Source organism: Oncorhynchus keta, chromosome 34, assembly GCF_023373465.1.
Source record: "Oncorhynchus keta strain PuntledgeMale-10-30-2019 chromosome 34, Oket_V2, whole genome shotgun sequence".
In the NCBI taxonomy this organism is placed as follows: Eukaryota; Metazoa; Chordata; class Actinopteri; order Salmoniformes; family Salmonidae; genus Oncorhynchus; species Oncorhynchus keta.
In genome coordinates this window covers 63630187-63655142 of record NC_068454.1, presented here as the reverse complement: position 1 = coordinate 63655142, position 24956 = coordinate 63630187, and the positions used below count along the sequence as shown (strand labels likewise).

At 42.6% G+C, this 24956-nt stretch overlaps 1 protein-coding gene across 3 annotated transcripts; it reads left to right on the top strand.

The window, feature by feature from the left end:
• The first annotated feature begins 1 nt into the window (after position 1).
• LOC118367522 (autophagy protein 5-like) lies at positions 2 to 24956 on the top strand. Of its 3 annotated transcripts, XM_052494405.1 has the most exons (9): positions 2 to 122; positions 207 to 320; positions 1086 to 1247; positions 1616 to 1743; positions 2224 to 2302; positions 6793 to 6955; positions 7402 to 7496; positions 15070 to 15187; positions 20353 to 24956. In XM_052494405.1, the coding sequence occupies exons 3-9, from the start codon at positions 1140 to 1142 to the stop codon at positions 20487 to 20489; spliced, it is 828 nt and encodes a 275-aa protein (XP_052350365.1). In that variant the 5' UTR covers positions 2 to 122; positions 207 to 320; positions 1086 to 1139; the 3' UTR covers positions 20490 to 24956. The 3 variants fall into 3 exon arrangements, with proteins under 3 accessions (XP_052350365.1, XP_052350367.1, XP_052350366.1); XM_052494407.1 differs by lacking the exons at positions 2 to 122; positions 207 to 320 and adding an exon at positions 338 to 449; XM_052494406.1 differs by lacking the exons at positions 2 to 122; positions 207 to 320 and adding an exon at positions 851 to 1010.

Here is a 24956-nt window from a genome sequence, read left to right as displayed (position 1 = left end):
TGTTGTCCTTAAAGAAAATGTCAGTGGTTTGCAAGCTGTAAATGAAACTACCAATAACTACACAATTACTTATCGATTGCTAGGCGAATCAAAATTGTCGTCACTAACCAACAACTTTATAGGTAATCTTTGCACTGAATACAACCATCTCGACATGATTATTGTAATACACTACAATGAACGCTGGATGCCACTCTATACTGCAGGTTACACCTCGTCGGGGAAAGGGGATTTCCTTGCTTTTTTTCCTTGATAGACGAATGACAACACCACCACGGCCATTTTCCTTAATCGCAGCTGGTTACAAACGCTCTAGAAAAGTAAGATGTTGTTCATAATTTGTCTCAACTTTTAGTAATGATCTGCTCCTTGTCCTACCACTTGTTTAGGGGAACTTTCAAATGTGCCCACAGCCTCGCTACTATTCCTGCCGGTGCCAGTGAGACTAGGTAGCGTACGCAGCTATCTAGCTAGTTGGCTAGCTAGCAAGTCAATACATAATCATTTACATGTAAATCGTTGCAAAGTAACTAATACACCATTGCTTAATTAACTATGTTAAATGTAATCTTATTATCTTATCCTCACCACCAGTGAAGTCGTGGCTAGTTAGTTACAGTATCTAGCTAACTAGCACTTTGTATTTCTCCACTAGCCTAACGCTGGCTAGTTGAAGTTGTGTTCACAAACTGGTAAGATCTTTGCAGAGCTGTGATTGACTGGTTCAAAAGAGCGCTTGATTGACACGTTCTGTAGAGAGCTTTCGAATGTTACCATTCTGGTGTACTCTCTCATGAGACTGACTGTCATTGGTGCAAAATCTGGAGTTCAAACAACAACGGCCACTCATAGACAGATAATTATAGTTTTAGCCATGTTGTGAGGTTATGCAGGGTTGGTTTACAAACAACCAAGTAAAACAAGCTCATATTTTGTGTTCCGGTGTGGTAGGACAGTTAACAATTAAACTCATGAGGAATTGATCAATTAAACTCTTCAAGAATCAATGGGTATGTAACATTCATTTAAAAGTCCCAAAATGAATGTACCAATCCAAGACTGACCCTTTAATCTGTTGATGACAGGTAGTTTGTAGCTAGAGAATACTTCCTTTATGTGCCACTGGGAGCGACGGGAGGATGGCAGATGACAAGGACGTGCTGCGAGATGTTTGGTTTGGTCGGATTCCGACCTGCTTCACACTTTACCAGGATGAGATCACAGAGAGAGAGGCCGAACCTTTCTATGTAAGTGTGACATGCAGACTAGTACTATATATACAATTTTTAAAAACTGATGTGGCTTTGCCGGACAATGCCAGTGGAGGCTGCTGAGGGGAGGATGGCTCATAATAATGTCTGTAACGGAGCCAATAGAATGGCTTCAAACACTTGGAAACCATGTATTTGATACCATTCCTCTGCAGCCATTCCATGAGCCTGTTCTCCCCAATTAAGGTGTGACCAACCTCATGTGCAATGGACATGGCATTTGTGACATAGATCTAGCTAATTCAGGTCACACACATGACTACTGAGCCGGCTTGAGCCATGGACTCTTGCGGGAACCTAGATTGAGCCCCTCACTTCTCACCTCTCTGCTGTTCTCTCCTTAGCTACTCCTGCCAAGGATGAGCTACTTGACTCTGGTCACAGACAAGGTGAAAAAGCACTTCCTGAAGGTCATGAAGGCTGAGGACATAGAGGAGATGTGGTTTGATTTCGAGGGAACCTCACTCAAATGGTGGGTGAGCTTTAAATTAGAACTGTGAGCACTATGTCAATTATTTACTTGTTTTAAGAACTACTAGTGAATATAATGGTTAGAATTCCCTGTGCCCCTCCATAGAAATAAGTGTCCTAGCACAGCAGTAAAGTAAATATTTTAGAGATCACAATTAAGCATATCAACTCGCCTCCTATCATCATCAATGAGGAGACTAGATACCGATTAACTGCAGTCTTACATTTCAGGCACCAGGTGGCAGCCCAACACAAGCGTTGGACATGAGTCCTAATCTTAAAGTGACATACACATTTAACTCAGACCTTTGGGTAAATAAGGGGTTGATTTAAATTATTTTCTCTAAAACGTATTAATCGGTTACTTAAGATCCAGCCCAAGGTGAAGGAGAGGATAACTCATTATGATTCAGAGTTGGACAAGAATGAAGCTCTGCTGACATGTTTTCTCAACTGATGTGGCTGTGTTTATTAATTTCAGGCACTATCCAATCGGATTACTGTTTGACCTGCATGCCTCCAACACTGCCCTGCCCTGGAGCATCACTGTGCACTTTAAGGTACAACACAGAATTTGTTTTGCAGCAAGTTAACACAGTACATATGGAGCAGCAACTATATTTGCTGCTCCAAATGTAGAATCTTCCAGATGCTGTCCTGTATATAGCAGGGATTGGAACCAAAATCATTTTTCAATCGTTTCGTTCTGAACAGAACCACTTTCTTCCCTGTTTCGTTCCACTGTTCCGACCTGAAAAATAAAGTTATTAACCGGTTCAAACCAAAAAAAAGTACAGGTTTATTTAGTTCCTTTCTGTTCCTTTTTAACCTGTGAAATATATACACCGCTCAAAAAAATAAAGGGAACACTTAAACAACACAATGTAACTCCAAGTCAATCACATTTCTGTGAAATCAAACTGTCTACTTAGGAAGCAACACTGATTGACAATACATTTCACATGCTGTTGTGCAAATGGAATAGACAACAGGTGGAAATTATAGGCAATTAGCAAGACACCCCCAATAAAGGAGTGGTTCTGCAGTTGTTAACCACAGACCACTTCTCAGTTCCTATGCTTCCTGGCTGATGTTTTGGTCACTTTTGAATGCTGGCGGTGCTTTCACTCTAGTTGTAGCATGAGACGGAGTCTACAACCCACACAAGTGGCTCAGGTAGTGCAGCTCATCCAGGATGGCACATCAATGTGAGATGTGGCAAGAAGGTTTGCTATGTCTGTCAGCGTAGTGTCCAGAGCATGGAGGCGATACCAGGAGACAGGCCAGTACATCAGGAGACGTGGAGGAGGCCGTAAGGAGGGCAACAACCCAGCAGCAGGACCGCTACCTCTGCCTTTGTGCAAGGAGGAGCAGGAGGAGCACTGCCAGAGCCCTGCAAAATGACCTCCAGCAGGCCACAAATGTGCATGTGTCTGCTCAAACGGTCAGAAATAGACTCCATGAGGGTGGTATGAGGGCCCGACGTCCACAGGTGGACAGCCCAACACCGTGCAGGACGTTTGGCATTTGCCAGAGATCACCAAGATTGGCAAATTCGCCACTGGCGCCCTGTGCTCTTCACAGATGAAAGCAGGTTCACACTGAGCACGTGACAGTCTGGAGACGCCGTGGAGAACGTTCTGCTGCCTGCAACATCCTCCAGCATGACCGGTTTGGCGGTGGGTCAGTTATGGTGTGGGGTGGCATTTCTTTGGGGGGCCGCACAGCCCTCCATGTGCTCGCCAGAGATAGCCTGACTGTCATTAGGTACTTAGATGAGATCCTCAGACCCCTTGTGAGACCATATGCTGGTGCGGTTGGCCCTGGGTTCCTCCTAATGTAAGACAATGCTAGACCTCATGTGGCTGGAGTGTGTCAGCAGTTCCTGCAAGAGGAAGGCATTGATGCTATGGACTGGCCTGCCCGTTCCCCAGACATGAATCCAATTGAGCACATCTTGGACATCATGTCTCGCTCCATCCACCAACGCCACGTTGCACCACAGACTGTCCAGGAGTTGGCAGATGCTTTAGTCCAGGTCTGGGAGGAGATCCCTCAGGAGACCATCCGCCACCTCATCAGGAGCATGCCCAGGCGTTGTAGGGAGGTCATACAGGCACGTGGAGGCCACACACACTACTGAGCCTCATTTTGACTTGTTTTAAGGACATTACATCAAAGTTGGATCAGCCTGTGGTGTGGTTTTCCACTTTAATTTCGAGTGTGACTCCAAATCCAGACCTCCATGGGTTGATAAATTTGATTCCCATTGATAATTTTTGTGTGATTTTGTTGTCAGCACATTCAACTATGTAAAGGAAAAAAGTATTTAATAAGAATATTTCATTCATTCAGATCTAGGATGTGTTATTTTAGTGTTCCCTTTATTTTTTTGAGCAGTGTCTATTTTTAACATTTTGCTCATTAAATTACTTCACCAATCAGTGCGACAAGCTAGTTGTTTACATGCATGATGGACAGATGTGTAGCCAATGGCGCAAGATGTGACAAACATTTTGAGGGTGTGGAGAGAGCGAGAGACGGTTGAAGAGGAGGCGTGAAGCGCTGGGCATCTTGTTATGACATGCATTATATGAATTAGTTTCACAGAATTATACCGAGGAGGAGCATCTTTTATGGAGGAACTTTGAACTAGCTATCTAACATGCTTGTGTGTGCAGAGCGGCACCAGCATTTAAAACACTTCTTACCTTTTTGTAGTTAATAAATCCAATGTGAAACATAATAACTAGGCCTATAGTACCCTTAACTAGCATTGAAGAAGTTTACATGTTCTCGTATTTAGTATACATATATATTTTTCTATATATGTGTGTAATAATGATAATTACAACAATACTGAATGAACACTTTTTTAAATTTTAACTTAATATAACACATAAATAAAAATCTAGTTAGTGTCAAATAAATAATGAAACATGTTCAATTTGGTTTAAATAATGCAAAAACACAGTGCTGTAGAAGAAAGTAAAAGTGAAATATGTGCCATGTAAAAAAGCTAACATTTAAGAACATGAGAACATATGAAAGCTGGTGGTTACTTTTAACATGAGACTTCAATATTCCCAGTTAAGAAGTTTTTTAGGTTTTATCATAGGAATTATAGGACTATTTCTCTCTCTACCATTTATATTTCATATACCTTTGACTATTGGTTGTTCTTATAAACACTATAGTTTTGCCAGCCTATTCTCGAGAGTTGATAGGCTTGAAGTCATAAACATAAGCATTGCGAAGAGCTGCTGGCAAATGCAGGAAAGTGCTGTTTGAATAAATGCTTACAAATGCTTACGAGCCTGCTACCACCGCTCAGTCAGTCTGCTCTATCAAATATCAAATCATAGACTTAATTATAATATAATAAACACACAGAAATACGAGCCTGAGGTCATTAATATGGTCAAATCCGGAAACTATCATAACGGAACCATTCCGTATTTTATCTAACGGGTGGCATTCATAAGAAGTGAAGTGACACAATTTCCCTAGTAAATATTGCCTGCTAACATTAATTTCTTTTAACTAAATATGCGGGTTTAAAAAAATCTACTTGTGTATTGATTTGAAGAAAGGCATTGATGTTTATGGTTAGGTACATTGGTGCAACGACAGTGCTTTTTTCGTGTATGCGCTTGTTAAATCATCACCCGTTTAGCGAAGTAGGCTGTGATTCGATGATAAATTAACATTGATTATTTGCAACGCAGGACAACCATGTGTAGTTAACTAGTGATTATGTTAGGATTGATTGTTTTTTACAAGATACGTTTTATGCTAGCTAGCAACTTACCTTGGCTCCTTGCTGCACTCGCGTAACAGGTAGTCAGTCTGCAATGCAGTCTCCTCGTGGAGTGCAATGTCATCGGCCATAATCGGCATCCAAAAATGCTGATTAGAGATTTTTATGAAATCTTAAAATCGGCCCCAATTAATCGACCATACCGATGAATCGGTCAACCTTAGGCCGCCCCATCCCGCATGCGGGATCGTGACTACAGCCTCAAGCTCATTACCATAACGCAACATTAGCGATTTCTGAAAATTGCAAATGAAATGAAATAAATATGCCTGTCCTCAAGCTTAGCCTTTTCTTAACAATCCTGTCGTCTCAGATTTTCAAAATATGCTTTAGAACCAGAGAAAATCAATAATTTGTGTAAGAGTGGTGATAGCTAGCTTAGCATTTAGCGTTAGCATTTAGCACGCAACATTCACAAAAACCAGCAAAGGGATCAAATAAAATAATTTACCTTTGAAGAACTTCAGATGTTTCAATGAGGAGACTCTCAGTTACATAGCAGATGTCCAGTTTTTCCTGAAAGATGCTTGTGTAGGACACAACGTTCCGTTTTGTTACTATGCATTTGGCTACCGAAACTAACCGAAAATTCAGTCACCTAAACGTCGAACTTTTTTCCGAATTAACTCCATAATATCGACTGAAACATGGAAAACGTTGTTTGAATCAATCCTCAAGGTGTTTTGTCATATATCTCTTCATTGAAATGCCAGTCCTAGAAGCGTGCATTCTTCTCTGATTCGGATGGAAAAATACTGGGACCTGACTTTTGCGCACCAATTTCCACGCAGACACCGTGCGGGACACTTGGTAATTGTAGTGCTCTTATGGTCAATCTTCCAATGATATGCCTACAAATACGTCACAATGCTGCAGACACCTGGGGGAAACGATAGGAAGTGTCCGTTCATTCCTGTCGCATTCACAGCCATATAAGGAGATCATGGAAAACGTGCCTCCAGGAATCGTGTTGATTTCCTGGTCACTCAAACATCTTGGTTTTGCCTGTAGATTTTGTTCTATGGCACTCACAGTGAAAATCTTTGCAGTTCTGGAAACGTCAGAGTGTCTTCTTTCCAAAACTATCAATTCCAAGCATAGTCGAGCATCTTTTCGTGACAAAATATTGCGCTTAAAACGGGCACGTCTTTTTATCCAAAAATGAAATACTGCCCCTATAGGACTAACAGGTTAAAAAGCAGTCCTGCCTGTGTGGTTTCTCTGAGGTAGAATTTCCCAGAGCGTGACCTGCTCCACTGCCCCTCTAACTCTGTGATCGAGGCCCACTTCATGTCCAGCATCAAGGAGGCGGATGCCCTCAAACACAAGAGCCAGGTCATCAACGACATGCAGAAGAAAGACCACAAGCAGCTGTGGATGGGCCTGCAGAACGGTGAGCCCCCCCCCCACACACACACCCACACACACACACACGTGTAAATATTGACTTTGGGACTCTGTACCCTTATTTTGCCCCTCTACTCAACAACTTACATACCCCCAAGCCAACCAGTCAAAACCACACCACCCACACTCTCTGAACATTGTCTTTGACTCAGCTGCAAAGTTTTTTCTCTTCTCACTTACCAAAATATACTATTTTGGAGGCTTCCATAACCAGAACAGAGAGAGAAAGAGACAGTTACAACTCCACCCAGAAGAGAAAACAGATCTGAAATATTTCAAAAGCTAAAATTGTGTGAAAGTGAGATACAGGGGAGGGGTGTTAGAAACCAAGACAGGTTAACAGAGTTTCAGAAGCCTTGTAGAGCTGGTTTAAAAACATAAAAGGAGATGGGGACAGTTTGTATGTAAATGTAGTTGTGTTGTGTTCCTCAGATAAGTTTGACCAGTTCTGGGCCATGAACCGTAAGCTGATGGAATACCCCACAGAGGAGGGAGGCTTTCGCTACATCCCCTTCAGGATATACCTGGTAAATGGGCTAATACATGCCATGTCGACATCACAGCCAGTGTGACCTGCAGTGTGGCATCATTGGTACTGTTAATAGATGATGCAAAAAATACGTCAGGTCGCAAATACGGCAATGCATAGTCATGAAAGAATACTCTTTTACCATCTGATAAGCAAATAGAACACGATAGTGCATTTAGGAATATGAGAAAGCATTAAGTGAATATGGAAATCAGAGTAAGAATGGAAAAAAATACACAGTACACAAAAATAAAATGTTACAACTGAAATGTGCTGCACAAACTGCTTATCAACACATTCATGAATGAATTGTCACTCCACTGCCTGGTATTATGACGATGCAGTGTAGTACCTGAACTGTCCCGTAGATGGTGCTGTATGGCGGACTAGTAAGGCGCTTCGCTTCATGAATAGAATACCGACCAAGTCCTGTGGCTTAAAGTGGGCTGCTGTTAAGCAACTTTTAAATTGTTAGTAAGCTTGTAATTTATTGTGATCCAGTGACAGAAACAACCCAAGTGCTCAGTTGCAAAATATTTCCTGAAGATATTCAGTGAATAACTTTTTTTCCCCAAAAATTGTATTTTGTTAAACTCCTTTGATAACAGCAGATAAATCAAACAACCCTCATATTTTCCCAGAGATCACCCACCCATTAAACTCCAAATGTGTTAGCCTAATGTTTTTTCTGACCGTGTGCCTGGCGAGCGATTCGTTTGACAAGTTTATAGTTGGATGTGGGCAACTCAAATGAAGTGTGCCCAAACCGTGGGATGCACGCGGGCACAGGTGAATTCCTAAGGGGGATCCCGCCATCCATGACTCGGATGAAATTCCCTCAAAAAGATGAATAAGCACCAGTGTCTCTCCCTGAAGGTCTGGAAAACATTAGGCCATGTTTATCCCATAGTGTAGGAAAACTGCGTGGGGACACTGTGCGCCAGGAACAGGCATGATTTTACCCAAGACTGCGTTGAATAAGCCCTCGGATCAGCTCGACTGTTATATAGCTTTGCCTACCTTTTTCCATAGTATTTGAGGCCATCTCTTCTCAACAAGAATAAACAAATGAAGGCATGTTTGGACGAGTCTGTTGTGAAGGGGTTCTAGTGATATATTGCTGAATATAGATTGATGTGGACATTTCTCCATGGGAATCCGAGTAGGTTGTCAGGGCTTTGCTGCTGTGTTATAACAGATGTCAGCCTTTATGCTCATAAAATCTCTCAATGTTTTCACTGGAATGTTACAATCATAAATCTATTCAAAATTAAAGACGACCAAACAGAACAATAAAATATATCATTCAAGTGTTGACTAAAACATTATAAAATGTCTTGGCCTATATTGACTTTTAAGTTAGTAAAGGAAACAAAATGTTACCACAAAATGAGATGATGAATATTTTTTGCCACTTCCAGGAAAATGTGATGTGATGCCTAGTCTTCAATTATAATATTGTGAATTCCTTCACGTGGATATATGGCTATCATAAACAAATACATGCAAAAGCTTGGTACAAATTAGCTTTGGGACACAATGTTGGGAGTATTTGTATTGGTTCGACAATACACAGACTCCCGATGTTGTCCCAAAACTAGGTACATATGGAACTCATTTCACACTTCAACAAAGTGGTTTTTATTTTTCCTATAATAAAACGGTCCAACACAATAATAAAACAGTGGTTGTAAAACCACAGAGGCATTGTTAACTGAACCAAAGGCAGACAAAGCTATCAAAGCTATCCAAAGGTGGACAAAGCTATCCCGCGTCCGGATGCAGTAGTCATCATCGATGACTATATTTCAACCTGCAGGCCCCCCTCTGACAACAAATTGCGGCCTTTAGTGTAAATAACATGTGCTGCTTTTGATGCAGACATAATTAATGACAATATTGACTCTAAATAACAAAGCACTCACTTCCGCTAGACTGTGCTCCTTTTTGAAAAGGGAAGAGATTTCGAGGGGATGGATTTATCTGTGTCTATGCGTGTGCGTCCTAGAGCGCCATTGTGCGCACTTGGTGATTGCACGCGCCAGTCTTATTCAGCCGCCTGTTTCCAGCTCCAAACGTGACGCCACTGTGTTACAAAGTGTCAAAGCCACTCAATCTGGCGTAAAATGAAAATCCCACTTGGCAAAAACTGGTTGAATCAACGTTGTTTCCACGTCATTTTAACCCAAAAGATTAATGTGATGCCGTTGAATCAACGTGGAAAACTGATTGGATTTGCAAAAAGTAAGTAACGTAAGGGCATCCAATTCCATGAGAGGTAGCCTACATGTATACTGTAAATTACATGGTGCCTCAGTGGTTGAGGAAAATGAGAACTCCAAAAAATCTCCTTGGAATTTTTATTTACCAGTGGAAGGTCTTGGGCTCAGTGAGAACAGAGCCAATGCTTTCTCTCCAACTGACTCACTCAGTGAGGGGGATTTGATTATCTGGGCCGGGTTACCCCGGTGGGAGGAGTTTGCACCGGGTGAAAAGTGAATAGCATTCATTTTGGACCGGGCTGGCTCCCGGGAGTGATCCAGGTCCCCGTTCAAAGCCCACGGTAAAGTAGGCTCAAAACAAAAGTGACGTAGCCAAGACTAGATGAAATTAAGCACGTGGAGTAACTGCCTTCCAAACTAAATCTAGTTTGAAAATTCAAACATATATTTTTATGGAAAAGAGAGCTGTTTCTAGACGATGCACCATGCTGCCTTGTTGACAACATGACCGAGCAGCGCACATCACTGTTCCATTTGAGAAGGGCGCTCCTCCCTCACCGCTTTTTCCCATTCATGTCATGGGCCAATAATAATAATAATAATAATAATGATTATATCGATTGACATTTGTGCACCTCAGCCACCAGTTTACTGTCAATTAGTCGGATTTAATCCACACCGGCAATTAGGCTATGAGTTGAGTCCCCTTGCTTGCTTCAGTCAAGGAGAGCGAGTCTCTTTTCCCCCGACCTCTCATCGTTGGAGAGTTAATGACGCATCGCTCTTGGGTGTCGCCAGGTGGTACTCTGCTAGCTCTGGTGTCACACGAACTGAAAAGAAAGTGTCACTGTCCAAGAGTATCGCGCTTCTCTCCAGGATCAATGGCCCCCTCTTTGTATGGTACCCGGGTCAATTATTCATGGCGGTTTTTAAAAATGCAACGAAGTAGCTGTCACTTATCGCACTCTCTCCACTCCAGCTCCCGGCATAATCCCGCACAAACTCTGCGATTCCTGTCAGTGAGTCACTCTTTCTGGTAACCCAAGAGCCAGCTTCGTGCCTTTGGAGCCACCTTCCCTACCATGCGCCCGGCGGTGTTAGTTACAGCTCCGTTACCCAAACCCTCCCGTTGCCTGTTTCCTTTTCACAGCTCCCATGATTAGTTGCTATTGTGTGTCTGACTCGCCGTTTGTCACCTCGGTGGCCCCTGGTTTCCCTGAACTGATAGACAAACTGGTTTCCCAGAACTGATAGCAACCCAATCGCCGGTGTCCGTGTGCGAACACCTGATCTTCTGGACCATATCCAGCAAGCGCCACCTTTCTCATTGCCCTCAGATCAGAGACTGGGTAGCAAGCACCACTTTTAATATTTTACTAGATTTGTCTGTAGGTGGACTCTTGTCTTCAATAGGTCATTATCAATTAAACGTCTCAAAACGGTGCAGAGCGTTTGATTTGGCCGCTGGGGGGCAAGGAGATCCCCTAAAACCATTGACAACTGCATGCCATTTTCAAGGGATTGTTAAAACGTTATACATTTTTAGTTGTAATATCATCATCTCCAGAAAAGAATAGTCAGAACTACACATTTTAGATTATTCCATACAAAACAATTGAGCACATTTAGCTCTATCATCAGAGTTAAACAGCAAGTAACGTGCTTTTCATAATCACTAAACATCAATTGATCGTGTCATTTCAGATGTGTGAGGGTAGCCTATCCAATTGAAATTGAACTAGCTAGCTAAGCAAACAACGTACATTTACAGTGGGGCAAAAAAGTATTTTGTCAGCCACCCATTGTGCATGTTCTCCCACTTAAAAAGATAAGAGAGGCCTGTAATTTTCATCAGAGGTACACTTCAACTATGACAGACAAAATGAGAAAAAAAATCCAGAAAATCACATTGTAGGATTTTTAATGAATTTATTTGCAAATGATGGTGGAAAATAAGTATTTGGTCAATAACAAAAGTTTATCTCAATACTTTGTTATATACCCTTTGTTGGCAATGACAGAGGTCAAACGTTTTCTTCACAAGGTTTTCACACACTGTTGCTGGTATTTTGGCCCATTCCTCCATGCAGATCTCCTCTAGAGCAGTGATGTTTTGGGGCTGTTGCTGGGCAACACGGACTTTCAACTCCCTCCAAAGATTTTCTATGGGGTTGAGATCTGGAGACTGGCTAGGCCACTCCAGGACCTTGAAATGCTTCTTACGAAGCCACTCCTTCGTTGCCCGGGTGGTGTGTTTGGGATCATTGTCGTGCTGAAAGACCCAGCCACGTTTCATCTTCAATGCCCTTGCTGATGGAAGGAGGTTTTCACTCAAAATCTCACGATACATGGCCCCATTCATTCTTTCCTTTACACGGATCAGTCGTTCTGGTCCCTTTGCAAAAAAACAGCCCCAAAGCATGATGTTTCCACCCCCATGCTTCACAGTAGGTATGGTGTTCTTTGGATGCAACTCAGCATTCTTTGTCCTCCAAACACGACGAGTTGAGTCTTTACCAAAAGGTTCTATTTTGGTTTCATCTGACCATATGACATTCTCCCAATCTTCTTCTGGATCATCCAAATGCTCTCTAGCAAACTTCAGATGGGCCTGGACATGTACTGGCTTAAGCAGCGGGACATTTCTGGCACTGCAGGATTTGAGTCCCTGGCGGCGTAGTGTGTTACTGATGCTTTCTTATTTTGGTCTCAGCTCTCTGCAGGTCATTCACTAGGTCCCCCCCGTGTGGTTCTGGGATTTTTGCTCACTGTTCTTGTGATCATTTTGACCCCACGGGGTGAGATCTTGCGTGGAGCCCCAGATCGAGGGAGATTATCAGTGGTCTTGTATGTCTTCCATTTCCTAATAATTGCTCCCACAGTTGATTTCTTCAAACCAAGCTGCTTACCTATTGCAGATTCAGTCTTCCCAGCCTGGTGCAGGTCTACAATTTTGTTTCTGGTGTCCTTTGACAGCTCTTTGGTCTTGGGCATAGTGGAGTTTGGAGTGTGACTGAGGTTGTGGACAGGTGTCTTTTATACTGATAACAAGTTCAAACAGGTGCCATTAATACAGGTAACGAGTGGAGGACAGAGGAGCCTCTTGAAGAAGTTAAAGGTCTGTGAGAGCCAGAAATCTTGCTTGTTTGTAGGTGACCAAATACTTATTTCCCACCATAATTTGCAAAGAAATTCATTAAAAATCCTACAATGTGATTTTCTGGATTTTTTTTATTCTCATTTTGTCTATCATAGTTGAAGTATACCTATGATGAAAATTGCAGGCCTCTCATCTTTTTAAGTGGGAGAACTTGCACAATTGGTGGCTGACTAAATACTTTTTTGCCCCACTCTATCTGGTTTTATCAGAGACTAGGCTTTTGGAAAGAGCTTGACATCGGCAAGTCCTCGTGCTGGTCAAGTTGTCAGTCGGACTACTGTCATCACTATTATAGATGGCAAGCAAATATAGCCATTTAGCAAATATAGCCATCTACTGAAAGTTTTAGCCATATTGACGTAATCTGTTATTAGCTAGCTAGCCAATTATATTTTTATAAAAACATTTTTACCTCGGTGCCTGTCATGTCTGTCAGCAGCAATCATAATTAAACAATTAAAAACCATGTTAAAAAGGGAATCATGTTAGCTAACTTCACTAGATAGGTCTACGCTGCAGTTGGAGAGAAACTACATTAGGTTTACTTATCACTATGTGTTTAGCCAACTGGACTAAGTTTTTACTGGTAGCTTGCAAAGTAACCATCAGCTAACAGTACATCTGCAAATGCACCCTTCTGTTGTTTGACAGGCAGAGCCCGCAAAGGATGGGAAAATTAACCTAAGCCACTTACACTTGTCAGGTATAGTTCACTTTCACTTTATATCACTCAAATGTCCAATTAATGGCAGACAATATTGAGATATCATGAGGCTACCCTCACATATCTGAAATGACACGATCAACAGATGTTTACTGATCACGAAAAGCATGCAGTTACTTGCTGTGTAACTCTGATGATGGAGCTAAATGTGCACACTTGTTTTGTAGCTCTGACTATGTTATTCAAGAGGTGCTGATATTAAAATCAAATAGTTATAACATTTAACAATCTCTTGAAAACAGCACAATGGTTTTAGCAAAGCTGTGGGTTTCCTTGCCCCCCAGCAGCCAAATTGAACGTATTGTGACGTTTTATTGATAATGACCTGTAAGCCATTACTATGAGCTCATCCTCCGATTTCACCTCACCAGCCTCCCCTGTATTGCACCTAACTTTTATCACTGGAGTAGCCTGTGATTGAATCGTCAGACTTTGGCTTATTTAGTGGCATATTCATTTGGGGCGCAGTTCCCGAGGGCTTGGGTCTGCGCCAGAAATAATCGAGTCGTGACTTGTAGCCTAGAATAAGCACTTCATTTTATTATTTTCCATTAGAGCTATTGTGTGGCTTTGTCAAGCTATTGCATAAAAGTACTTGAGTAATTAATTAAGTAACTTATTGCAAACAGGATGCATGTTTTGGAATATTTTTTTCTGTACAGACTTTCTTCTTTTCACTCTTGTCATTTAGGTTAGTATTGTGGAGTAACTACAATGTTGTTGATCCATTCTCATCGTTCTCCTATCACAGCCATTAAACTCTGTAACTGTTTTAAAGTCATCATTGGCCTCATAGTGAAATCCCTGAGCTGTTTCCTTCCTCTCCGGAAACTGAGTTGGGAAGGACTCCTGTGTCTTTGTAGTGACTGGGTGTATTGATACACCATCCAATCCTAATGAATAACTTCACCAGGCTCCAAAGGATATTCAGTGTCAACTTTTTTTATTTGAACCCATTTACCAACAGGTGTCCTACTTTGCAAGGCATTGGAAAACCTCCATGGTCTTTCTGGTTGAATCTGTGCTTGAATTCACTACTCAACTGAGGGACCTTACAGATAATTGTATGTGTGGGGTACAGAGATGGAGTAATCAATTTAAAAATCATGTTTAACGCTATTATTGCACACAGTAATTCCATGCAACTTATTATGTGACTTTTTAAGCACATTTTTACTCCTGAATGTATTTAGGCTTGCCATAACAAAAGGGGTTGAATAATTATTTACTGAAGACATTACAGCTTTTCATTTTTGATTAATTTGTTAAAAATTATAAAAACAAAATTCGACTTGGACATTGTGGGATATTGCGTGTAGATCACAGGCACACAATCTCAATTTAATCCATTTTAAATTCAGGCTGTAACATAATGAAATGTGGGGGGAAATCAAGGGGTGTGAATACTTCCCGGAGGCACTGTATGTAATTTATTTGTCATGCTCTGATTCCTCTCTCCGTGTAGACGATGAGTGACAGACCGTTCATCCAGAAGTTGTTTCGCCCCATCTCGCCCGACGGCCACACACACACACTTGGGGACCTGCTGAAGGAGGTGTACCCCGTGGCTATACCCAACGACGGTACTTACCTACTCATAGACATTGCACAACACTAATTACACCTGTACTACATACACTTCTTACACACACACACACACACACACACACACACACACACACACACACACACACACACACACACACACAGTCCCACAAGAGAAAGCAGACCTGTTTCTTCCTCACTGTGCTATCAAAGGGTGCTCTGCATCTCACAGGAAGCCAGATGATAAAAGACATCAGACATGTAGGTCTATTTTATTTACACAGTAAAAGAGGACTTTTCGAGATCAGTGCTCAGATATAAAACACAGGAGAGGGTCTAGGAGGGAAAATAGTTGCCCTCATGTGAAAGAGTGAAAAGCGAGGGGGAGGGGAAGAAAATGCATAGTGGAATGAGGAGCGGCGCTACATGTAGAGAAGAGGGAGCGCTGGAGAGCGAGGCAGCCTAAACAGGTAGTGTCTGGAGGGCTGTGCAGAGGAAGTAGATAAGCAGACAATGGAGCTGTGAGACAGAGGACCTGCAGGAGAATCACCTGCATGGTGTAATGCACCACTACAATTACTACTGCTCTGTCTGCCTGCCGGCCTTTATCTCTTTCGCTCTCTGTCTGCCTCCCTCACATCTCTTTCTCGTTCCTTCTCTCCCACTCTCTCTTGCTTTATCAAGAATCACTATATTTTCTTTTCATCCCCTTCCTGTACTTATATCATCTCTTTTCTCAATTCCTTCTCTGCTCTCCTCTGAGGATGGTGGTGGCTTGTCTTGATAAAGGTGAAAGTGCTGCTTTGTCTCCCGTCGTTTGTTGTGTTTCCCTCTCTTCCTCGCTGGGGAGATTGGTGTGTGATAGCGGGGGATTATAGCTGTGTGTTTGGATTAGAGGGACTGGGGGGGTACTCAGGCAGCCTAATGGCGGCATTGTTCACAGACGTATTCTTGGGAGCCGATTCCTTGTGAGGACCTATCGGATAAGGACGTCTCAGCACTCGACTCTGATGTTTCTAACATCAAACCAACATTTTTAAACATTCCCCTCTGTTTTGTCTGGAAGCCTTAATGGTCCTTCAAGCACCCCGAAACCCATCAAACTGAACTAACCCAACGAAACATGTAACCAGGGGTTATATTAACTGGGGATTCCCAGCATATGGCAGCGTGATACTCAGATGAGTCGTACTGTTACCGGACCGGACCGATGTTCTTCCACCCACGCAGGAAAATCGAACATCAACATCTTATTCTGATTAGCAGTCGGTTGGTCGGCTTTGACATCTGCAAACGCTTTGTTTTGACCAAGGTATTAGACATGGTTTGACTGGGTTGGATACAGATAGGAGAGATATGTCTGAACAGTAACACGTTTCTCCCCATGTATGACGCAGGACAAATTCAATTGAACAAGCCTCAGAAAGAGTTGCCTCGGCGGGTCAAAGCCTTCCGAGAATTCCCCCGTCATGTCCTTTACAGATGTGACATGTTTCTTATGAAGAAAAACAGGTTTTGTGGTGATATTTCTAATAAGTGGAGAATGCAGAAATCCCCCCCGACTGACAAGCCCACGCGCCAACAATACTCGCCTACACACCACTCTTATTGATTTTACTCATTCATGGTACAGCCCACAGAACAAAGGAGTGAAACTATTGGCCAATCTGCCCACACAGAACACCACAGTCAGAATCAATGGCGAATCCAGTCTCTTCTCATCAAACGGGCTGTCTCACTGTTCAGAGAGTGGGGGTGTTCTGGGTTTCAGTGGTTGGTTTGATATGAGGGACGGTGGGTGTGTTGAGTAGGGGGAGGCAGAAATGAGACAAAGGTCTCCAAGTTAATACCTTATGGTCTGTTTATTGTATACCTGCAAACTCCATTTCCCTGTTCTTTCTTTTAAATGCAGTTGAGTATATTCATGAAAAAACAAACTAACTTGCTGAAGGAAATTACTCTTATGAGACGTCACAAGACATGTTTTTCAGGTCTAGAGAGATGTATTGATAGATTTATACCTGTCAGTTCCCCCTAACACATATTTCTTATTGGCCTACCAGTGTGTTGGTTGAGTTCTGGTGTAACTGCTTAGTCTTGGCTGGCCTCACTGCAGGGAAGAATGGGGTTGTGTCTTAAATTGGACTTGTCTATACTTAAGTAACAAAACCTGTCTTGACTGTTAGTCACTGCAATACTCAACCGCAGTGTGTGTGCAAATTTGTCATCTTTTATTTTTATTCAAACTATGGTGGTCAATATTCCTCTTTGGAAATAGGTTGCTATGGAGTTATACATTGCTATAGTGTTTGGGATTGGGGTCAATAAAGTTATGTGTTTTGATTAATGCCATTAACATTAATCAAACGCAACTGTATTGGCCCCAATCCCAAAACACCATAGTAATGTATAACAGCCATGGATGCATCCCAAATGGCACCCTATTCCCTAAATAGTGCACGACTTGTGACAAGTGCCCATAGGACTCTGGTCAAAAGTAGTGCACTATGAAGGAAATGGGGTTCCATTTGGAACGTATCCCATGTTAATGGCTCACAGCAGCACAGTGTGATTCAGATGTGAAAACATCAGTCAGTCTTCCTAAGACACCTGATATTATGTCACATTCCAGAAAAACCTAGGTGATATCCCATGCCTTCTGGCCACCTTATGGAAGGATCCATGGAAAATACGCAATATAATTATATCTAGAGGACTCAAGATCCTTCCACTATGACACAGCGCTTTCACAACGTTTCAGAGGAGAAATACAGATTAATCACGTTGGTCTCCGCCCTCTGAAAAAGACATGACAACCATAAGAGGGCCTACCAGACCATACATTCTGTGTGCAGATATTCAAGCTGTGCATATTTGGGATGAATTTCCCTTGTGTCATAGTGAGAGTGTCAGGGGAGCGCCCCTCCTCCCCCACATGCGCCTGATGCTGTCACCAGGGGCACAGTATGTGGAAGAGAGAGGGAAAGTGTTATTGCAGTATGAATGTTAGTACTTGTGAGTGTATTGATCGTACACACACACACTACCACCACCATGCTTGACCGTTGGTGTGAGGTTTTTACTGTGGAATGCAGTGTTTGGTTTTTGCCCTATCATAATGGGACCCATCTCATCCAAAACGTTGACTCAAGTCTGTCAAAAAGCACCTGGAAGAGCCTGGATGATCTTCAAGACTCTTGGAAGAATGTTCTATAGACAGATGAGTCAAAGGTAGAACACTGCATTCCACAGTAAGAACCTTAAACCAATGATCAAGCATGGGGTTGGTAGTGTGATGGTTTGAGGATGCTTTGCTGCTTCAGGACCTGGATGACTTGCCTTAATAGAAGGAACCATGAATTCTGGTCTGTGTCAGACCAGACGAATGCCAGGCCATCCTTCGATGAGCTGAAGCGCAGCTGGGTCATGCAGCAAGACAATGATCCAAAACACACAATCAAGTCGACATGGAAATGGCTAAAAAGCAACTAATTTGACGTTTTGGAATGTTCTAGTCAAAGTCCAGACCTAATACTCCCAATTGAGATGTTGTGGCAGGACTTGAAATGAGCAGTTCATACTTGAAAACCAACAAATGTCGCTGAGTTAAAGCAGTTCTGCATGCAAGAGAGGGCAAAAATTCCTTCACAGCGATGAGGGAGTCTGATCGACAACTACAGGAAGTATTTGGTTGCTGTCATTGCAACTAAATATGGCACAACCAATTATTGAGTATAAGGGAGCAATGACTTTTTCCACACAGGGGTCTTGTTAATTAAATAAAGTTATTTGTTTTCTCAGGTTCCCTTTTATCTAATATTAGGTTTTAGTTGAAGATCTGTTAACATTCAGTATCAAAAATATGCAAAAATGGGCCTCCCGGGTGGCGCAGTGGTCTAGGGTACTGCATCGCAGTGCTAGTTGTGCCACCAGAGACTCTAGGTTCGAGCCCAGGCTCTGTTGCAGCCGGCCACAACCGGGAGGTCCGTGGGGTGATGCACAATTGGCCTAGCGTCGTTAGGGAGGGTTTGGCCGGTAGGGATATCCTTGTCTCATCACAGCTTTAGCGTGGCTAACCAGGTGTGTGGCTAACCAGGTGCACGGTGTTTCCTCCGACACATTGGTGCGGTTGGATTCGCGCTGTGTTAAGAAGCAGTGCGGCTTGGTTGGGTTGTGTTTCGGAGGACGCATGGCCTTTCGACCTTCGTCTCTCCCGAGCCCGTAGCCTGTAGCGATGAGACAAGATACTAACAATTGGATACCACGAAATTGTGGAGAAAAGGTAGTAGAAAAAATAATAATTTTAAAAAGAAAATGCAAAAATAGAGATAATCAGAAAGGGGCAAATACTTTTTCACGGCGCTGTATATCCACACTGTATACCAGTCTGCAGGTGGTGGGTGTGCCTGAGGAGCTTCTTACTAACCCTGGATTCTTCACTCGATTGTAACGGTTGTTCAGATATTACGTGTACATGCAACAGTATGCATCTTTTGGTACCGTATAAGGAGAAACGGTCAGTGTATGTGTGTGTAGTCATATAGACACTGAGCTCCAACATGACATGGCTACTGCCCCCTCTAGTGTTTTGACCCCGCCCTTCCCCTCAGTGCTCTGATATGAGTGGGTGAAAGGTTGTGACCTGGGGCCCAGTGTCTCTGAGTGGGTGGGGCTACTGTTGCTTTGAGTAAAACCAGTAACTTACAGACATCAATGTACACACATACAACATATGTTCATTGAGACTTACACCCATTCAGATACGTTTACCTGCTGTCAATCTTCCACGCATGCAGATTATCATACTAACTCACACTTCCACACAAACACACACGGGCACCCCTCGTCGGGCCATCGGAGTGAGTGAGGCTCATTTGTCTTGCTGTGTGACCTGTGGTCAGTCCCAGGGTCAGGCCTGGTCACTGATTGATTAATCTGTCTGTCGCTAGCCGAGAGGCTTCGGTCATTCTGAGGTGAGAGGGACAACTTAAACACACTCACTTAACTATCGCTTGCACACAGACACACACTCCCACACTATAATCAATGACTAGTGATGTTTAAAGAATATCCTAGCATTTCTGTTTGTAGGAATATAAATATATGGAGTACGACACACAGTCAAAAGGATTTTTAAATTGAAGCTCATTCTCATACTCCATCCCTCTCCCTCCATGTCTCCCTTCTCTCTCTCCTTATACAGACGAATCCAAGCGTTACCAGGTGGTGATCCATGGGATTGAGCCCCTGCTGGAGACCCCGTTGCAGTGGCTGAGCGAGCACCTCAGTCACCCTGATAACTTCCTCCACATCAGCGTCATACCCGCGCCTAGCGACTGACACCTCTGGCAAAGTTTGGTAACACCCGGCAACTGGGAAAGTTGCAAAACTCCGAACGGACTCTTCACAGAGCAGGAAAACCCACGTGACTGGGGGCGAGGAGTGACGCAATCGCAGTGTGACGTCATCTCATTCAACTTGTCCCAAAAAGGAGCCCACCAGGAGAAAATGTACCATTTTCTGTTTTCCATCTCTTTTCCTCTCCTCCTTCGCACTCTGTCTCTTTTGGACCTTTACCTGTTTGGGGAAAATTGTTCCACCCAAAATGTGGAAGGCCAAACTGAAAGAGTGCTCATCTGTTTTAAAAAGAGAGGCAGGGAGATTCCGCTTACCACCACCTCTCTCCTCTTCCTCCTCCTAGGGAAAGAGAGAGGGCCCAGACATGCCTAGTGGGACCCTCTACAAACAGAATTTTCCTTAGTTTTCCCCGAGTCACATCATGAGCTACACTGCAGGACGTTCATAAAGTCACACTGAGTTTACACACTTGTACTGTATGCCACTGAGGAGTGAAAGGGGATTTTTAAAGACGCGAAGATTCTTTGTCTCTCACTCTCTGTCTGTCTGTATATTCTCCATCTTCCTCTCACTTTATTTCCTGTTTCTTTCTTCTCTCTCTTCCTCCCTCCCCCTCTTTCTCTCTCGTGTCATTTACTGCCGACGCTCTCTCATCTCCATAGCTAATTATCTTATTGGAATTCCTCCTGCTACTAATGAGACCGCTAAACTTCTGTCTCCATGCCAAGCCTTGGGGTTGTGTGTGTTGTAATTGGAGACATAATTTAAAGTCTCCTAGAGGGGACATGGGGGGGGGTGAGGAAGGTGTGAAGAGTCCGAATGGAATCCTGTCTGTCTTCTCTCTTGCGTGTCTTGTGTCAAAGGGAGATGGGGCCAGACATGTAATTTGGAGTGTGTTGTTAGTCGAAGGGGAGGGAAACTTGTGATGTCACACCTGTCTAAGCACGTCAGGCTTCCTCATTCGCCGCCTAGGAGGATGGGATAGGGGAGTTTACAGCTCTGAGTCAGGGCTGGGCTCGACGTGGGGTACTGTCTGAGGGGTAGGCATGTGCATACGTGTGTATGTACATGTGTGTATGGGTACTTTTTGCACATTTTGTTGTTACAAAGTGGGATTCAGATGGATTTCATTATCATTGTTGGTCAATGATCTACACAAAACACTTATGTGGAAGAAAAATTGTAACATTAACAAAATACAAAAAAATGTAACCCTACGTATTCTCACCCCTGAGACTACATGTTAGAAAAACCTTTGGCAGTGATTACAGCTGTGAGTCTTTTTGGGTAAGTCTATAAGCGCTTTGCACACCTGGATTATACAATATTTGCCCATTAAAAAGTCTTCAAGCTCTGTCAAGTTGGTTGTTGATCATTGCTAGAAAGCCATTTTTATGTCTTGCCATATATTTTCAAGTAGATTTAAGTCACAACTGTAACTAGGCCACTCAGGAACATTCACTGTCTTCTTGGTAAGCAACACCAGTGTAGATTTGGCCTTATGTTGTAGGTTATTGTCCTACTGAAAGGTGAATTTGTCTCCCAGTGTCTGTTGGAAAGAACACTGAATCAGGTTTTGCCTGTGCTTACAGCTTAGCTGTATTCCGTTTCTTTTTATCCTAAACTCCCTAGTCCTTGCCAATGACAAGCAAACCCATAACATGATGCAGCCACAACCATGCTTGAAAATATGGAGATTGGTACTCAGTAATGTGTTGTATTAGATTTGCCCCGAACATAACACTTTTTGTATTCAGGACAAAAAGTTTCTTTGCCACATTTTTTGCAGTATTACTTTAGTGCCTTGTTGTAAACAGGATGCATGTTTTGGAAAATATGAATTATGTACATGCTTCCTTCTTTTCACTTTGTCATTTAGGTTAGTATTGTGGAGTAACTACAATGTTGTTGATCCATCCTCAGTTTTCTCCTATCACAACCATTAAACTCTGTAACTGTTTTTAAATCACCATTGGCCTCATGGGGAAATCCCTGAGCAGTTTCCTTCCTCTCCGGCAACTGACTTGGGAAGGACGCCTGTATCTTTGTAGTGACTGGGTGTATTGCTATACCATCCAAAGCCTAATTAATAACTTCACCATTCTCAAAGGGATATTCTGTGTCTACCAATCGGTGCCCTTCTTTGCGAGGCATTGAAAAACCTCCCGGGTCTTTGTAGTTGAATCTGTGCTTAAAATGTCCTAATCGATTGAGGGAACTTACAGATAAATGTGGGGTAAATAGATAGGAGTAGTCATTCAAAAATCATGTTAACCACTATTATTGAACACAGAATGAGTCCATGCAATTTATGTGATTTGTTAAGCACATTTTAACTTCTGAACTTATTTAGGCTTAAGGGGTTGAATATTTATGGACTCAAAACATTTCAGCTTTTCATTTTTTACATTTTCTATTCCACTTTAACATTATGGGTTATTGTGTCTGTGACACAACATCTCAATTTAATAACAACATGTGGAAAAAGTAAAGGGATGTGAATACTTTCTGAAGGCTGTGTGTGTGTGTGTGTGTGTGTGTGTGTGTGTGTGTGTGTGTGTGTGTGTGACTGCACACAGCGGACACATAATATTGGCTCAGTCACAAAGATACAAGCCAATGATGAAACGCGGAGCTAGACTCTCATCTTGCTGACACACTTGTCTTGTTGGGATTTCCCAGTTAACCTATTGGATTGAGTTGCTCAATACTGACAGCTCTGGCTGTATCTCTATTGCAGAGCCTTTAAATATCTCTGTTGCAGAGCCTGCAATATCTCTATAGCATGTGTATACTGCCATTCCTCAGATCTCCAAGCCCTTGGTAGCTTGTATCACAACTCACCCAAAGTGATCCTCAGCAACCATTTATTATTCATTACAATGGGGAAGTACAGGTAACTGCCACAATAAAGGAAACACCAACATAAAGTGTCTTAATAGGGTGTTAGGCCACCAGAACAGCTTCAGTGCACTTTGGCATAGATTCTACAAGTGTCTGGAACTTTATTGAAGGAATGCAACACCATTCTTATACGTGAAATTCCATAATTAGGTGTTTTGTTGATGGTGGTGGAAAATGCTGTCTCAGGTGCAGTTACAGAACTCCCATAAGTGTTCTTTAAACCCCCTATGCTTCTTTGAGACCGCTCAGTCTCTGAGATTTGGTTAATTTAGCAGACGCTCTTTTTCAGTTCTCTTCTAGCCATGGTAGCCAAAATAATGAGCAACTGTGCATTTTTCTACATGACCCTGAGCATGACGGGATGTTAATGGCTTAATAAACTCAGGAACCACACCTGTGTGGAAGCGCCTGCTTTCGATATACTTTGTGTCCCTCATTTACACCCGTGTTTCCTTTATTTTGGGAGTTACCTGTATGTGGGACACAATGTCTGACCCCAGTTTTCCAATTGCCTTTCTGCTCCCCAGGTCATCACTTAGTGCATCCTGTTGTGTAGTTCATCCCTGGCCATTAAAAATCAGACCGTGATGGTACCATTAAGGCTGAGGTGGTAACGAAAGGTCAGAGGTCACTAAGCAGGTCACTGGGCATGCTCTGTACTTAGGCGGTGTGATGATTGACGTGTGTGTTTTTTGCTGTTACCATCAACAACAACCCCAAATGCTCCCCCAATGTGTTCCAACAATAGCCAAACCCTTACTGTCCTAGTCATTGGCACTAGATTCCGCGAAACCGAGTTCACACAAAAACACACACACACATTTGTTTGTGTTTAACACGTTACAGGGGTCTGAGAGCAGTCGGAGGGTATCAGACACACATGAGAATGATTAGTAATTTAGAGGAATTCATGACTGTGTTCCCTCCATGCTGCATCCCCCGCGGGATAGAGAGCGAGATTAGGGAGAAAGAGAGGATGAGAGTGCATAGGCTGTCAGTGGGCCTTTTCTCGGCACAAGCTCACTCGGGGGGTGGGGGGGTTCTGCTCTATATTTCTACATTTGTACTCTGAGCTTATTTACAAATACTGTAGTTTTCCTTCCACCACACACACACACACACACACACACTAGTCGATATGCAAACAAGAGTTCTGAGATACTTTTCCGTTCCTCTGCTGTTTGACTTTTCTCCCTTTACTTTCTCTTGGTGATTGCGATCATACTTACAGCACAGGTACAAACAGAACCATCCAGTCAGTGGAAACGTTCCTAATTTAAATATTTATTGATTTAACGAATGCTATCTTCAACTCTCAGGTCTTACCTGGATTCAGAGTTGTTCTCACTGTTAACTCTGCAACAAACAACAAAAATGTGCATTTTTAGTTTTTTTTTTTTAATTTATTTTCTTTCTTTCCATATACACTATTTTGCAGTGGCTTGCTTTTCTTTCATTTGCTACTTACTGCAATGATTACAATGCTGTAAAAAAATATTGTGTAGAATTAACATTGAATTAAAAATAAAATTGTTTTATACTGTA